This window comes from Lasioglossum baleicum, chromosome 16, assembly GCF_051020765.1.
Source record: "Lasioglossum baleicum chromosome 16, iyLasBale1, whole genome shotgun sequence".
Lineage (NCBI taxonomy): Eukaryota > Metazoa > Arthropoda > Insecta > Hymenoptera > Halictidae > Lasioglossum > Lasioglossum baleicum.
In genome coordinates, this window is record NC_134944.1 from 11,633,668 (window position 1) to 11,651,336 (window position 17,669).

The window sequence follows — 17,669 nt, forward strand, 5'->3', positions numbered from 1 at the left end:
ACGAGTGTTTTCTGAGGAATGAAGAATTTTTATAACCACAAAACAAATACTAGTGCAAGGGCATCGAATTAAGATTTAATTATTAAATGATAAATATAGATTTTGAAGGATAAAAGGCGTTTAATAATTACTGCTGCGAATTAAATAATACAAGTTGCAAGATGGTGGGCATATTTGCGAAGCTATTAGCGAACGTGTTCGTTCGAGCAGTTAATGGAGTAATAATACACCTATGGGTTCGGATGAATTTCTGGTTATGTCTGTTGCGTGGTTATCGGCGTCGAATAGTGGACGGTGGACACGGACGTTTCGAGGGTGTGCCGGTTGGCGTCATGCCCCGCAGAGGCCGAGCCCGTATTTCCGCACAGCTCCATCTTCCATCTTTCGTCCTTTATCCATGCATTCGACACCCATTAACCGAACCCTCCACAGAGATTCCTACGATCTCGATACACCTCTTTAGTTATGTCATTAACCGGTCAAATATATTTTATTGTCTCGTCCCCGAGTCATTGCACAATCAGAAGGCTATGGGATGATGCTTACAAATCTTTCCATACGATTCCACGATCCTTGTGATCTTGAACATGGAAAGTTCGATATTTGAATTTAAACTTTGCCGTAGGCACCTCAAATTTGATTTTGGGAATTTAGAATCGACTATTTTTTAGAAATGTTAAAAATTGAAAAATTAAATTTCAGATTCATCCTAAAAACTCAATTTCACATTTAACCTAGAAATTAAATTTCAGATTCACCCTAAAAAATTCAATTTTACATTCATCCTAAAAATTCAATTGTAGACAATAGACTACTATTTATTTAATTTCAAGTAAAAGTGCGCTCAACCATTGTTACGACTAGCAATCAATCGAAAAATAATTCAGAAAAAAATTACCAGTTTCTTTATCGACATCGAACTGCGGGTAATCATCGACCACCGAAAGATTAGTACCTAAAACTGTCACTTCACTCTGTTTTCCCTCCATCAACTCCTCATCTTCAATTCCAGTCTCGACATTTCTTCTATTCTCCACTTGCTGACGGTCTCGTTCCTCAAACCGTACAGTCTTCGCTTCAAAAAGAATAGTACCCCGAACAGCATCGACCTTCTTCTTCTTCTTCAAAATAGACGGTCTCACAAATAAATCGATCATGGTCCGCTGAATGTCCTTGGAATCGGTGTATAACCTTCCAAAATTCGTTCTTCTCTTTTGAGAATCAGCCAGACCATCCCAATACTTGGCTCTCTGATGAATCCAAGGATAAATGATCGATCCTGAATCGGAAATAGGGATAGCTACGGTGTTGATTCTCCTCAAGTCTAAAGTATTGAATTTCTCCTTGAAATTTTCTTTAGTTTCGTTTCGGAAGCTAGCTGGAGGCTCGATGAGGAACTTGAAGGGTTCCAGCTGCTCGTCATGCTCGACTTGTTTCTTCCTCGTTACACTTCCTTCCTTAGTTCCGCCGATTTTAATCTTCGGAACAATCTTCTCCCCGTTTCCTCGCTCGTCCACGTTCAATTTCGAGTGTCTGAAAAGACTGTTCCGGCCGCGGATATGCGACTCGAAGCGTTTCGAGCTGAACCGTCTGCTGCGTTTCAGGGACGAGCGGATCGATCGGATCAAGCACAGAAATCGAGATCCTCTGCGAGAGCTGATGTTTTCCTTCTTCGATACTTTTCTTCTAATTAGCGTGTCCGCACCTTGACAGGAGTCCGGCGGACAACTCATCTGCTGCATGCTCGAGAAGCATTGCGAGCAACCGAAGAATCGCATTTTTCGGGAAAGTGTCAGAACACAGTGATCCAGTTGAACACAGTTTAACTACGATTTTAAAGAATGCTTTATAGGTATTGCACTTCGGATTCAACCTTTCGCGAGTCAAGTTCAACCTTTATAAATTGAACCATTGCAAATCAGTTCCACCCTTTTGCAAATCAAATTGAACCATTGCAAATCGATTTCTCCAATCAAAATGAAATCGAAAATCAAATTGAACCATTGCAAATCAATTTCACCGTTTTGCAAATCAAATTGAACCATTGGAAATCAATTTTACTATTCGAAATGTATTCAAAAACCAAATTGATCCATTGCAAATCACAATTTCACCCTTTCACAAATCAAATTGAACCATTGCGAATGAATTTTATCATTCAAAATGTATTCAGAATTCAAATTGAGCCACTGCAAATCAATTTCCCATTTTTTAAATTGATTTGCAAAAGGTTGAAATTGATTAGAAAATGGTCGATTAGTCTTGCAAATCAAATTGAACTATCGGAAATCAATTTTACTATTCGAAATGTATTCAAAAACCAAATTGATCCATTGCAAATCAATTTTACCATTTTGCAAATCACAATTTCACCCTTTCACAAATCAAATTGAACCATTGCGAATGAATTTTACCATTCAAAATGTATTCAGAATTCAAATTGAGCCACTGCAAATCAATTTCCCATTTTTTAAATTGATTTGCAAAAGGTTGAAATTGATTAGAAAATGGTCGACTAGTCTTGCAAAAGGATTAAATTCATTTGCAAAAGGGTGAATTTGGAGTACAAAACCTGTGAAAGGTTGAAATTGATTTGCAAAGGTTCAATTTGTCTTGCAAAAGGGTGGAATTGATTTGCAAAAGTTTGAAAGTGATTTGCAATAGGTTGAAATTGTAAACCTGTAGTATCGAGTCCTAAATCTGGAACTGAAAGCTTCGATTGAATTCGGGCGTTCAGAATTCAATCTTGGGGGTTTTGTCGGTTGAATTCTTGCTTCAGCTTTCAATTTCCTCTTGCGTGATTTTATAAACAGTGATCTTATATATAAGGTAGAGTGGGGTAAGTCCGTCTGCGGGGCAAGTGCGTAGTAGTTGACACTTTCTACAATATCCTATCAAAATGATAATTTTCAAGCAAAATTAGAATCCTACATAATACTAATTCATCGGTAATAACCGTGGCAAGAGTTTTTATATCAAGAACGTTCAGTTTTTACATACCAGACTGAAAATACATCGGTTTAAAGTCCAACTTGGCAAAAACTAGTGCGCACTTACCCCCCACTCCACCTTAATATACCTGAGGGAGCGAGGACGATTCGCCAAAACGTGATTCGAACACTTTTGCTTCACATCACAGTGATCATTAAGGTTGCAACCATTGAAGATGTATTTCCGTTTTCGATTACCGTTTCGATTCGATCTAGTTCCGGTTCGAATTATGTAACTCGAACGGTGAATTCGCTACAACAGTGCCGATCGAACGTGACCACTTGCGAATTAAATTAAATTAAAGGTAGCATTCATTCTGTGTTTCGAATTACTAATGTTCATCACCACCTGTTGTCTCAAATCGCCTTGTTTCAGATTTCCGCGTGACACATAGTTTCAAATCACCGTGTGTGATTTTAGAAAATGCTTATGTCCGAAACACACCGTTTCATTGATAATTCCCGACACTAGCAAGAAATGTAACTGAATGATAGACGAAGAGAGGTTTGTGCTGGCACACTGGACAAGGTGTATCTGAATACTGACAGAAGGTGGGTCAAGTAGTTTGAAAAGGAAAAAGAGGGTCGCCTTCTAGGGCGTCTTCCAGGTGAACGAAGGGGTGCGGCCACCGTTCAAGGAACACAAATGGGGACTATGATTATGTGGAAGCAGGTGCACCGTAGAGATGGCTACGATACCCTCGCGAGCATGCCAATTATTATTACCGAATAGTTGAATGATGTTTAGAAATTCGGAGGAAAATCACCGACACATCTTGAGCACTCGCATACATACTTTACAATTTATCTCAGATCTTTAGATTAAAAATCCTGCTCGCGAATCATCAAAAACCTCGAAAAAATGCGGATTTCAAATGGAAGATCACATGGAAGAGCGACCACATTTATATTTTTACAGGACCGATATATTGTTATCGTCATTGTTCACGAATTTTTTCAGATTTTTAAATGGAAAATCCTGCTTGTAAAGAATGAAAACCCCGGAAAATCTGCATTTTCTCGATTTGTTCGAGGTTTTTGATTTTGTACAAGCAGGATTTTCAATTTAAAAATCTGAAATAAATTGCAGAGTGTGTATTTGGGTGCTCGACACGTATCGGATTTTTCTCCGAATTTCTAAACATCATCGACTAGGGGAAATAGGCGAAAAACTGATTTTTCGATTCTACCCCGTAACTATCGATCGAGATATAGCGAGATAAACTATCGAATGACCCATCGGCCATATAATTCGGCTATACCCTTTGACATTTATTCTTGATATTACAATATTCATATATGAAGATGAACATTGTTTGATAAATGGAACACGACAAGTAAAGACCTATGTGAACATAAAGTAGAACAAATTAGAAATAATTGCATTCGTCAAGTAGGCTTTATCTTGTTGCGAAATAGCCTGGAAAGATCGTGCAATTACTTAATAGGACGCGGATCTCGAGTGACCCACCCTTAGTCACGCGAAGGTTGAAGGTTGAAGGTTGAAGGTGATACATGCACAATAAAACACATTGCTACTCACTCTTTTCGTTTTTCTTGGACTCTGTCGTTATAATCTGTTGTGTGTTCGTTGCGCTTATATGTTTCGTCGTCGTTGTCCCTGCAACAGAAAAGAGAACAAAATATTAAATTCAAATGTATTATAAGGTTAACGATAGAATCTCTCTTATTGGATTTCGCTTCGATCGTGATTACATCAATAATTCAGTTATAATACAATATTCCAGAGATTGTTTGCTAAAATCGAAATAATTAACTGCCACTTACTGAGAATTTCGGTGGTGGTGTTTTCCTGGAGACTGCTCTTGTAAATTCGTCTTTTGGGCGAACCAATGTTTTCCCTGCGAATAAAAAGAAATACATTGCATATTACATTTATATTTTATACAATGATTTGCACAACATTATGTAAAATATAATTATAATATGTATATATATATATATCATATAGATAATATAAATAAGAATTATATGCTAATAACCGCGCGCGTATCAAAATGATAAAGCCGTAAAAATATAAACTTGGTATTTCTACGAGAAATCGGCATTTCAAAATTTGTTCTATTTTTCAGAATTCGGTTTCGAAGCAGAAAATTCTGAAAATATTCATAGATGTGCGTTCTAATATTTTAAATGTGCCTGATTTTTTTTCAGAATTTTCAATTGAACAGATGTACGTTCTGAAATAAATGAAATATTCCTGAATCTTTTCTGTATTTTCAAATGAAGTGGATAAGAGAAATGACTATTTTGAGAATTCACTTACTGATTCAAACCAAGCTTCAATTGGTCCCCAGCATTCCTCAAAAGTGCGTGCGCCTCGCTGTTCGTTAGATCCCGAGTGCTTCTTCCATTAATACTGCTGATTAAATCGCCTTCTCTAACTCCCTGTTGAGCCGCTTTGCTTCCAGGATTAACCTGCAAAAAAATTCACATTTTCAACAGTTCACTTTGTCAATTAATCTATTACGTGATAGATTGTATTATACATATAATTACAATAGACATGTGTATACAATAGAATATTAGGTGTGCAAATAAGTTCCTTTCTCCTTTTTTAACTGTAAATTCAAGATTTTATTATATTTTACATAGATAAAATGTACTAAAATCTTGTCTGGCGACTCTCCAAATCTTTCTGTCACTTCTTCTCGCGTCTGGGTGAGATTTTCGTCGAGCAATTCCTCTAACTCACAGCGATCGAGCTTTCTCGATGCACCTGAACGACCGTCGCGTCGTCTTCCAGAATGAGAACTTCCGGCTTCAAATATTTGGTAACACTTTTTTCATGGGACCGGAAACTCTTAGATCGCTCGTCGCGACTCTTCTTACAATTAAAAGAACGCTCTTTCAGATGGTGCCAAAATCGGGAAGTAAATCGAATCCAGGAGGGCACGTAGAAGGACCCCTTTTCGGTTTTCCGCTTATATCTCGGAAACTATGCGTCCTAGCGATAAGACCATTCCATACAAAATTAAAGCTGACGAAATGTGCCACAAGATCGATTTAATTCAGTTTTTCGCTATCTCGCATAGTTTCCGAGACATCCGCGCTCAAAGTTCAGTAATTGTGCGGAAGAGTTCTTTTTCACATTTCGTGAACTTTGAGCGCGGACATCTCGGAAACTATGCGTCCTAGCGATCAGACCATTCTATACAAAATTATAGCTGACAATATGTGCCATAAGATTGACTCTGTTCAGTTTTTCGCTGTCTCGCATAGTTTCCGAGATATCCGCGCTCAAAGTGCACTAATTGTGCTGAATGTCCACGGAATCAATCATGAAAGACGAAAGAGAGCAGCATATGCAGTATGCAGCTTGAAAAGTGTGTAAATTCGCGAACTATCTGCGGAAGTTCCGAAACATTTTGCTTAAGATTCTCACCGTGTACTTTCGTTGCCCGGACGTTCGGAACTTCAACATGTTGGAAAATTTCTTGACGTGGCCCGAGTTGTCGATACGTCAACGAGAACGCGTCTCGAAAACTCGAAACTTTCCGGCCAAATGCGGCGCAGAACCTCCAAGAGTGATTACGACGAAAGTTATTGCGGAACAACGCTTACGGTAAACGTCCGACACATTTGCAGAAAGTACTCTTGTGTACTATAATAAAGAAAAGGGTGATTTCAAGAATGGTTTTATCGATGTGCCACCACCTTTTCGAGTCCAATCACATTGAAATATGTTGTCAACATACTTTCCTTACTTCAAAAATATCTACTTTAATCATTTCACTAAACTTCCAGAAGCAAATCTGATATTTTAGTAATATATTAATAAATTAATTAAAATCACACAAGCTTATTACGTAGTCGCTAATTGTGCACATCAAGCCAATAGTAGAATTTCTGCTGAATTGATTTACCAACCGAGACTGATGGCAATGCAGAACTCTGCTTAGGAGACGCGTGGAAAATCGTGGAACTGCAGCGACACGTTACATCGACGTTATCGACGTTATCATTAATTTTCAAAATGATTTTATAAAATTAGTCTTTCTTCAATTTCATCATTTAGTATCAACTATCGTTTCATTTAAGCACTTTGCTAAAACCAAATGAAAAACAACACGTCACCTCGACGTTAATAAGTTACTTAAATTTTTCTCAATTTTCTCGAGAACCGTTTGTTCTACGAGGAAAAGTGATACGACATAAAAGACCATCCAGCCTGTCTAGATCTCCAACTTTTGTCTGACATATTCTTCGAAGCGGTGAATAGTTGAAAAGATATTCGAGAAAAACAATTTTTTAATGAGTTTGGAACAACCCTGACACACAGCTCTTTCTTTGCACAGAGTCAATTTTATTAAAGAAACGCAGTTTCCGACGATTGAAACTTTAGTTGAGACGTCTCCGAATCCCCTAATAATTAATTGTTCCCCTCTGTCGACGTGACAGAGTGTCTCGAGAGGTTAAACGGGATCAGTAGCGCGTTGCTACTATACTTGCAGTTAATTACACAAAGCCCTATCCAATTGTACGATTCGTCGATCTCACCCTGAATTAATTCAATTTAGACGAGACGAGACGAGACGAGAGAGTATCAAGCCGGGGCCACAGCGTATGTACATTGTCCACTGTCTAACAAGCAACTCAAGCTGTTGGTACGTGTCCATCGAGAGAACCATAGAAACGCCCACCCACATTATCGGAGATCGAGAGGAAAAAATAAAATTTGATGAGAACCAGATGTGTGTCGGTTTTCATCGATTTATTTGTTGCGCCTGTCAGAACAGCCGCTTCGACCAGCTATCCTCGTTTAACTATTTCGACCCCCACTCAATGGTAATCGTTATTTAATGTGTCACTATTAATAATAGCACTATTTGTGGATTTATAGGAGATTTTACAATATGTAGTTACCATTTTTAAACATGTTACATGTAATACAAAGATGAATACTAAATATCAAATGTAATATAAAAATGAATATTGAATATAAACTACAGACGAATATTAAATACGAAATGAAAAGCTGAATATTAAATATTAAATATAAAATAAAGATGAATATTAAATGTTATAAATAAAGATGAAGATTACACATTGAATATTAGATAATGATGAATATTGAATATGAACTAGAGATGAGTATATTTTAAAAGACCTAATTTCGAGCTGTTTCACGAAATGAAATTTTTTTAACGAATTCCCCGTTTGCTAGAAACGAGCGTGGCATCGTATTTTTTCATTTCACGAGCTCTTCCCCAATTTTTGCCAGATTTTAATTACCTTTTCCCGTTGCGAGCTACGTACGTTCCGGTCTTGCTTCTTTTTTTCGTAAGCGTCGCTAAAGTGACCTTCGACTGACGAGCTTGAGGAAAACGTAGTTCGGTTTAAAATAGCCATTTGCTGGTCGCGTCTCAAGTTTCGCGGGAATCCTGGCGGAAGCCGGCACGCGCCGGCATACCTCTCAATTCAAATTCAAATTCGCACTCTTCGTTGGGAATATTCAGTTGACTTTAACAATGCAGAACGTTCGAAATTTTTATTGCATCAAGTTCAAGCTATATAGAAGGAATTGCGACAAGAATCAGCTGCTAATATGTGCGACCCTGCCTGTCGCAATTTTTTAAAGTTCAATCTCACCCCGGCACGCATTCGCTGATACACGTGGACAGGGGCGAAGGACAAGAGAGGTATGTATGTCACAATTTTACAATCGTTCAATTGTACAATTGAGTAAAGTTGTAAAAGTCGTAAAAGCAGTAAATTTGTGAAATTGTGAAATTACAAGAATGTGTAAAGTTCTAAAGTTGAGAATATCGTGAAATTGTAAAATTGCAAAGTTGTAAAGTCGTAATGTTATGAAGGTGTAAATTTGCAATGTTGTACAATTGTAAGATTCTAAAGTTGTAAAGTAAAATTGTGAAACTTTACAAATTCGCAATTTGCGAACAAATCACAACAGTCACAAATTCGCAATTTTACAACTTTGCAACTTGACAATCTTACAAATTGAAAGATTTTGTAGAATCGTGTTAGACTGGGAAACGTATTCACTGAAACACGTGGACAGGGGCGAAGGACAAGAGAGGCAGTCACCTACCAGCGATTAATCTCCGTTCGTTGAAACTATGGCGTAACACGTGCAACTGCATACTACACTGGTTACACCCCGTGCACTAACCTAACTCTATTTCAGAAGAAACATTATTGCATTCACCAGTTCTTTTTGTTTTTCTTCTTTTTTCTGTTTTCGAATAAAATGGTTCGCGAGATCAACGACAACGTGTCGGTCGATGTCGATAGCGTCGAGACGGTTAGTTCACTGCGTGCGTCCGGCTTGTCGCGAGCCACCGGCCAGCACCTAGGACAATATTAGAATCACCGATTTGTAAGCGTCTGTCTCCCTATCTCTCTCTCTCTCTTCCTCTCTCTTTACCGGTGTCCTGACGTATCACGTGTTTCGTCACGGTTGTCCCTGTTCCTCTTCCCGGATACCTCTCCGTCTCTGCTTTTTGCCCTCTTTTCGCACTTAATTTACGGTTAATTTTGAACCTCCTTGTTATACGTCGTACATACTTGGCTCGTTACAGAGTTACCTCAGGTCCAAGGACTATGCTCATGCAATCGTTTTTCTCGAATATCTTCGAAACTATTGACCGTGGCGAAAAACATGTCAGACAAAACATGTAGACCTGGACAGACTGCGTCTTTTATGTCTTATCACTTTTTTTCGTAGAACGAACGGTTTCCGAGAAAACTGAGAAAAATGTCAGCGATGTGTACTTAGGTTAGCGGGCCGGGCGAGATAACTACGTAATACGTCGCCGACATTTTCCTCAATTTTCTCGCAAACCGCTTGTTCTACGTAGAAAAGTAATACGACATAAAAGACGCAGCCTGGCCAGATCTACAGTTTTCGTGTGACACATTTTTCGATACGCTAAATAGTTTAGAAGATACGTCGCAAATAAGTGTCACCCGAGTGGGGACGAACAGTTAAAAAAATGATAATCGGAGAAAATACCGCTGTAAAACGTTCGTGCTTTCCGCAGTAATAGGCGCATTCAGCAGTAATAGATGCATTTACCGTACTGATTGGATGAAAAGTAATAGAACTCTCCAATCAACGCGTAACCTTAGTTGGCTGTAATACCTCTGCTGATTTCACATGCAAACTCTCGATTTCCGGCAGGGATTCTCGGGGAACAGAAAAGTAGCTAACACTTTCCTCGTCGCTGCAGGCGCCGCAGTTCAAACGAAAGTTGCGCCATTCCATTTCGATTAGGCGTGACGCGGAACGGCGGGGAACATGGAAATGTAATTTGTATAAAAATGTTTCAATATTTATAACAGGTCCATAGCAGGTCGTTGAATTCGTTTTTTAAACAGCAATAATTTCGCATATTTTTAAAAATTGATTTTGCAACCCAAAATAATTCACTGTCGTTTGTGCCACCAGGTAGAATGTTCGTGAATTTTTTCGTAATTTTTCGCTGAGTAGAACAGAAGAAACGAAGCATAGTGTAACCCAGATAGTGAGGTTGGGGATCCTATCATAAGTCTACGTTCCGGATTTTTTTCAGGATCGACGCTGCAGCCGAAAATTCTGAAAAAATTCACCGTTGTTTGCTACCCCTTGTAGAATGTTCATGAATTTTTTCATAATTTTTCGCTGAGTAGAACCGAAGAAATGAAGCATAGTGTAACCCAGATAGCGGGGTTGGGGATCCTATCATAAGTCTACCTACCGGATTTTTTTCAGAATCGCCGCTGCAGCCGAAAATTCTGAAAAAATTCACAGACGTCTGTGCTATTAGATACAACAGTTATGAATTTTTTTGTAATTTTTCGCTAAGCATAACAGAAAAAAACAGAGCCTAATTCAACGAGAGAACGAATGGAACGTGCCGGGGCAAACAGCATGAAAGAAATGCATTCGCATAAATGACGGGAGGCGTCGAACGTTTAGGCGTTTAGTGAACCATAGCGAAGGAATTTTGCTTTCTACGGTCGCTTCGCTCTCTTCGAGTCTCCCTAATAATCTCGACGAGCGATTAATCATTTTGTCGTTCGTTCAGACGGCTTCATTGGGGATGAACGAAAGCGGGATGCCGCGACGAACCTAACCTTCGCCGTACAATAGATACAGGATTATACAGGGTGAACTAACCTAAATAGGATCGCGATAATAATGTCATCGATGATTCAGCAGTTACATATAAATAGATAGCAACAATAAATAAATAAATAAATATCGCATAATCTCTGACCCGATGTAAACAGTGGAGAGTTGAAAGAATCGGAAGAAAGTCAGCCTTAAGTACAAACCTTGTTGCGATAAGTGTAGGGCAGGCAAGCCCACTGAGCATAACTCGTGTGAACCATCTCGACAGAGACTTTCCTTTTATCCAAATCTCTCGACTTCAACTTTATCCATGGCATGCATCAACTTGTTTTCACACATCAACTTGTATATCCTCTCAACATCAAACAACAACACTTGAAAATCACAAAACTTGGAATTTCCTTTTTTATCCAGATCTCTCAGCTTCAACTTTATCCACACGAAGCATCAACTTGTTTCCACATCAGCTCGTTAATCCTCTCAACGTCAAACAACAACACTTCAAAATCACAGAACTGAGAATTTCCTTTTGTATATCCGGAAACCTCTCAACTTCAACTTCAGCTTTATCCACAACAACGCATCAACTTGTTCATCCTCAACAACAGTCCAAAATCGCAAAACTGAGAATCGTGAACACAAACGTCGAAGAAAACGGAATCAACGTTCAATAATAGTGACGGTGTTCGATAATTGCACTTGATCGCGTTCACAGTTGATATCTCGGCTTATCGCGACTCTTAAGACGATTATCAAATAGAATAGAATAGATAAGGATAGGTGTCGATCTAGAATCCGGAACCGATAGCAATCTGTTTGATGAGTGTACGTTTGTCCATGATTTCTGTATGAATCACTGTTGCATTGCACCGTGGAGCCGTGGAACGAACATTTCAGAATTCGTTAGTCCACCGGGTAGGTCGCGAGAAACACGTGCACGGTCCAAGGCGTAGCTCTATTGGTACTCGCCGCACGAACGATTGTACTCGAGAGCCAGCGATCGCTGCACGCTGCCACTGAGCCAACTCTTCGGGAACCTCGACAACCGCTTATTGAAGTCGAGGCATACGGGACCCTCAGGCCCGTACTAACTATCGGCGACTTTGCCTGCGCCGTTACTTCCCACCACTTTCTTTAAACCGATTCGCCCCGGAACGTTCTCACACTCTTTCACCCAATTTTCCATGCGTCCTACAACATCGCGACACGATTCTTACAATTTCAACGATTTCTCTTATCCTCTTAAATCGAAAATTCTGAAAAAAATCCGACGCATTTTAAACGTTAGACCGCAACACCGTGAATTTTTTCAGAATTTTCAGCTTCGCGAAACCGAATGTTAAAAAGTAAAACAAATTTTGAAATGCCGATTGTGTCGACATAGAAAATTAGGTTTCGCCCCAATTTTTCTTGTCCTGTTCGATAGAAAATTCTGAAAACAAATCAGGAACATTTCAGCTATCGTAACGCACGTCTATGAATTTTTTCAGAATTTTCAGCTTTGACACCGAATGTTCAAAAATAAAACAAATTTTGAAATGCCGATTGTGTCGACATAGAAAATTAGGTTTCGCCCCAATTTTTCTCGTCCTGTTCGATAGAAAATTCTGAAAACAAATCAGGAACATTTCAGCTATCGTAACGCACGTCTATGAATTTTTCCAGAATTTTCAGCTTTGACACCGAATGTTAAAAAATAAAACAAATTTTGAAATGCCGATTGTGTCGACATAGAAAATTAGGTTTCGCCCCAATTTTTCTTGTCCTGTTCGATAGAAAATTCTGAAAACAAATCAGGAACATTTCAGCTATCATAACGCACGTCTATGAATTTTTCCAGAATTTTCAGCTTTGACACCGAATGTTAAAAAATAAAACAAATTTTGAAATGCCGATTGTGTCGACATAGAAAATTAGGTTCCGCCCCAATTTTTCTTGTCCTGTTCGATAGAAAATTCTGAAAACAAATCAGGAACATTTCAGCTATCGTAACGCACGTCTATGAATTTTTCCAGAATTTTCAGCTTTGAAACCGAATCTTAAAAAATAAAACAAACAAAAAATAAAGTACCGATAAGTTTTACTTTGCACAAATATAAAGATATAAATAAATTTGTTTGTGTCAAACAGAAAAGTTATCCCTTCGTAAACGGTGCATTAGTGTGACTCGCGCAGCTAGCCATGAATTGATATTATCATCGCGAAGCGGTAAAACTCTCTAGGAAACGTTGTTTTTGTCGCAGCATATTTATACATAGTTTAAACTCTCTATCTGCATTCCGAATGTAAGGAGGGGCCCGGGGAGTTCATTGGTCATTCGGTAAGTTGGTGACTCATGTGCGAGCCAGCAGCGTGTGCCTTCCCCTTCGGTACAGTTCGGTTCTTCGCCCCTTACGAACGGAACACACGCTTACGCCCGCATAACGCAAAGCGTAGAAAACACACGACTATTTAACGTCGTAAACCGAGCCGCTGTTCAGGGCCGTTAGTAGCTGTTAGCTGGACCCTGGACCCTGGACCCGACGTCCATAAAGCCATGAAATCAATTTTTTACGGCTCACGAGGCACTGCGACTCGCTCACATATTCGCACACACTCTTTCACAATGAAATTATCAAGAAGAATCCAAGAATTCTTAGATTGATCACAGTTAAAGGTCGAAGTTCGTAACTTAAAAAAATTTCTACAGACAGGTTAGCACATATTAGCACCTGATTCTTGTCTGAATTTCTTCTATGTAGTTTGAACTTGATGCAATAAAAATTTCAAGATGGGACTCCTCGAGACTTTCTAGTTCTGCTTTGGTAATGTCAACTGTTGATATGAAGTAATAATGTTGTGTTCGTTCATATCAAGTGATAGTAATAATTGAGTTAATATCAAGGAATAATTGTGTCAATATCGACTAACAATTTCTGCCAGGAGTAACAATCATTGTTCTTGGCAGAATTCCGAAAAATTGCTGAAAGAATCTGCATCGAGAACCAGAATACCCTTGTTAAAATCGAATTGTATCGTGATCGTAATTCTTGAGTTACGTTTGGTTATTTAACGTTCCTTTAGCGTGCAAACAATATTCGCGTAATTGTTAGGCGCGTTCCCAAGTTCTTTGAACGATAACGATAAGCTAAGAGTGGGGGGGGGGGGGGAGAGTTTCCCTATCAATATCAATGTTCTCTCTCGCAGAGACCTTGAAAAACGCAACGGGACGTTCGGCCGTGTTCGGAGGTAAAAGTGATCGATCGCGGCGCGGCGCCTGCAGACTGCAGACCCGCGCAGCAGGACTGCAGCGTGCACGGCCGGCTGCATAGGGGTAGGCGTGACTGAATCAGTCCTACACCAAAGTACGCCAATGCAGTCGGAAAACCACGGAAAATTTCCTCCCAAACGAAAATAATACCAGATAATTCTCCGCGATGTTTGACAGTATCAAACGTATCGAACTTTCGTTCAATATTTAATGATGCACTGTCTCTTCAAATAAAGTCCACGCGAGACCGACGAATTTGTTTTTAAAATATGCATTAGGATTGTACGATCCGTACATTCGACATCGTTTAACGCGAATTATTAACCGGTTGCACTCGGTGCTATTTTAACTTGAAAATTAAATATTTCTTCCGGCCTGGAATATCTTCGTTATCGATGAGTTTTTAAATTCGTGTATAATAAATTGGGGTATACAATTGTATGTATAAATTTACATATGTATAATATACTACATTTTTTATAGTACCCCATACGATACTTAAATGTTTAGATTAGTACTTGATTAGATACCAACATATCTAACAGTGTAAACAATATTTTAAATAATGCGACAGCAATTTTTAGTGGCGCTTCAGAATCACCACTCTAGTGTTAAGGCTTAAGTTCGTTTTGAATATTGAGATATTGAAATACTTAGATATTGAAACATTGAGATATTGAAATATTGGAATATTGAAACATTGAAATTTTAAATTTTAAATATTGAAATCGTTTCTATCCGCCCCTTCTACCTTCGACCAGCATTGGCCGACTGCTCGACGAAAAACCGTCGAGAATTTTCGTTTTTTGTCGAATTTGTGTACCAACTTGCTGGACTATTTGCCGAACCACGGCAATTTCGGATTTATTCGGGAACCGGGTGGTCTCTTTATCGCGAGTGCATGGATCGGTCCGCGGGTTCCGAATTCTTTCGCGGTGTTCGAACACTCGGAACTCGTCGTCTATTTTTAACGGTCTCGGTATTCGGACCAAGTCCGGAGGTGTGCACTCCAGTTAATCGAAACGGATTACTTCAGCAGAATTTCATGCACGTGCCTCGCCGATGTACATACATAAAAAATGGATACAGGCAGATTATACGATCGGGCCACACCACGCGCTACCAGGCCAGTTTATTTGCTCTCGATTCGCTAATTCCCCCTGGTTCTCTTCTGCGTTGTTCGAGTCCAGTCAGAGAGAGAGAGACAGAGAGATAGAGATATAGAGGAGGTATACATGGTATTAGGTTGTCCCAAAAGTTCGATTCGTTCTCGATTAATGTGCTCGGTGCAAATTCAGAGATATATTTCTAAGAAAACACCAATGGCATGGTTAAGAAAGGGCAAGCTTAAGGAATAATAGAACATTAACATTATCTAAGAATATTGAATGTGCACGTGGTGACAGAAATTTTGAGGACAACCTAATAGTAGAGATATAGAGATATAGAAATATGTATACATATATGTGTGCAGATATACATAGAGAGCCATAGAGATATAGAGAGATGGAGAGAGAGAGAGTTGTCCAAGAAAAAAGCTTGAGGAAATTGTTCTGTCCACCGCCTAGGACAGGAATCCAGCCGAGTAGCAAGTTACAATTTCCACTAAAAATAAGGACAAAACAGTTTGGCACGGATATGCTCAGATGATTTAACATTCCCGGCGGCCATTTCATTGACCCGTTCGAACGCGTCCAATTGATATTTTTTATTGTGTTCGACACATTTCGCACTCTTCGATATGCTACTACGGCGGATCGAAAAAGTACTCGAACACTATGTACATACACATATTTAAACTGTACTTTGAATATATCGGTCTCCCGCTAGGGTCAACAAACTTATTGTAACTACGACGACACGTAGACCATGCTTCATAACCGTAACAGTGTCAACTAACGCAGGCTGCATAATAAGGACGACAATCTATGCTTCTGATTGAGGTCATGCGGGCCACCATTGAATAAGCAATGCGAGTTAATAACGATCACTAAGCTCAACATCACCAGTCCCCATTACCTATATTCATCTTGCAACAATTAATACTGTTTATTGAATACTTAACTCTGATCGCCCGACAGCCTATTTTAAAAATACCTTCCAATGTACTCCGAGTCGACTTAACTAACATTTTCGAAACATTTCAAACATTTGTATTCCTTGCGCGATGTATTACTCATGAAAAAAAAAGGAAAAACCCGTAATGAAGAGATATCTTGGTTGAGCAGACTGCGCAGAAGGATACACAATTTGCATTAATCCCATACCTCCGCCTCCGGAAGCGAATATACGAGTTACGCATTACTATGCAGCATCGGATGCATCGCGTCCCCTCGACGATGATCATCATCGACGCGACGAAGCCTAATTTTCCAATGTTTTCTGTTATGTTCGGCGATGACGACGCTGCGAATCAACTGAAATAGACGCGAGAATACAACGTACCTAGCACCTATACGTCATTACTGTTTTATTTATAATCCTGTGTTAAAACGACGGCGCCAATTCCACATCGCTGCGGATTCAACCGCAAATTCATAGCCGTCTAGTTGACTGTAACACAATGCAAAACTAGAAAGTCCCGAAGAGTCCCATCTGGAAATCTTTATTGCATCAAATTCAAACAACATAGAATAAATTCAGACAAGAATCAGCTGTTGACATGTGCTGTCGTGTCTGTCGCAATTTTTTCGAATTACGATCATCGGCCTCCGACTGTAATCGACCTGAGAATTCTCGCATCTTTCAATGTCGCGTTTTCCGTGGCGTTTCCAAACGATTTTCCGTGCGGAACACAGCCGAGTTCGAGATAGGAGGATGTTACAGACAGGTGGATACACAGGTATGCAGTTGCAAATACGCGGGCGCAGTGGACGCAAGATAAATCAATAAAATCAAGATAACAGAGGGCTGTGTTAGAGAAACTTTCTGTTTAGCCGTTTCAGCTTCTGTACTAATTGTTGTTCACAATTCTTTCATGCGGACCTATATATTGAAAATTTAAAATATACATTCAACAAGTTCAACCTTAAATATCAAGTTTGAAGTCCAAATTCACAATTCAAGTTTAAAATTCAAGCTCACAATTCCAGGTTAAAGTTCAAGTTTTGCAATTAATATTTACTAGAATACCCGCTCAATCCACCACTGTACGGTGGTACAGAAATTTTAAAAAATTGCGAGAGGCAGGGTGGTACGTATTAGCAGTAGTGCCAAGAACATGCTGGTGGTAGTGAGCTGGAGGATACACTTCCGCTGAATGCGGAAAGCGGAGGTGTGATGTGTGTGGGTCCGGCGGAGGAAAGAAGCGAAAAGGGTCTGTCAAAGTCAA

At 39.3% G+C, this 17,669-nt stretch overlaps 1 protein-coding gene across 17 annotated transcripts in view; it reads right to left on the minus strand.

Moving 5' to 3' along the window:
• Cap (Cbl-associated protein) overlaps window positions 1-17,669 on the minus strand; it is a 72,346-nt gene that overhangs the window by 47,364 nt on the left and 7,313 nt on the right. For 2 of the 17 annotated variants that reach the window (XM_076440231.1, XM_076440229.1), the window contains exons 1-4: window positions 11,292-12,829; window positions 5,278-5,429; window positions 4,779-4,852; window positions 4,534-4,611 (exon numbers count right to left, since the gene is read on the minus strand). The exons of 1 other annotated variant lie outside the window; for it this stretch is intronic. In XM_076440231.1, the coding sequence (XP_076296346.1) occupies window positions 4,534-4,611; window positions 4,779-4,852; window positions 5,278-5,429; window positions 11,292-11,405 (418 nt within the window). In that variant the 5' untranslated portion in view covers window positions 11,406-12,829. Of the gene's footprint in view, window positions 1-4,533; window positions 4,612-4,778; window positions 4,853-5,277; window positions 5,430-11,291; window positions 14,957-17,669 lie in introns of those variants that run through there. 14 more of the 17 variants (XM_076440233.1, XM_076440232.1, XM_076440236.1 and 11 more) reach the window with 12 other exon arrangements.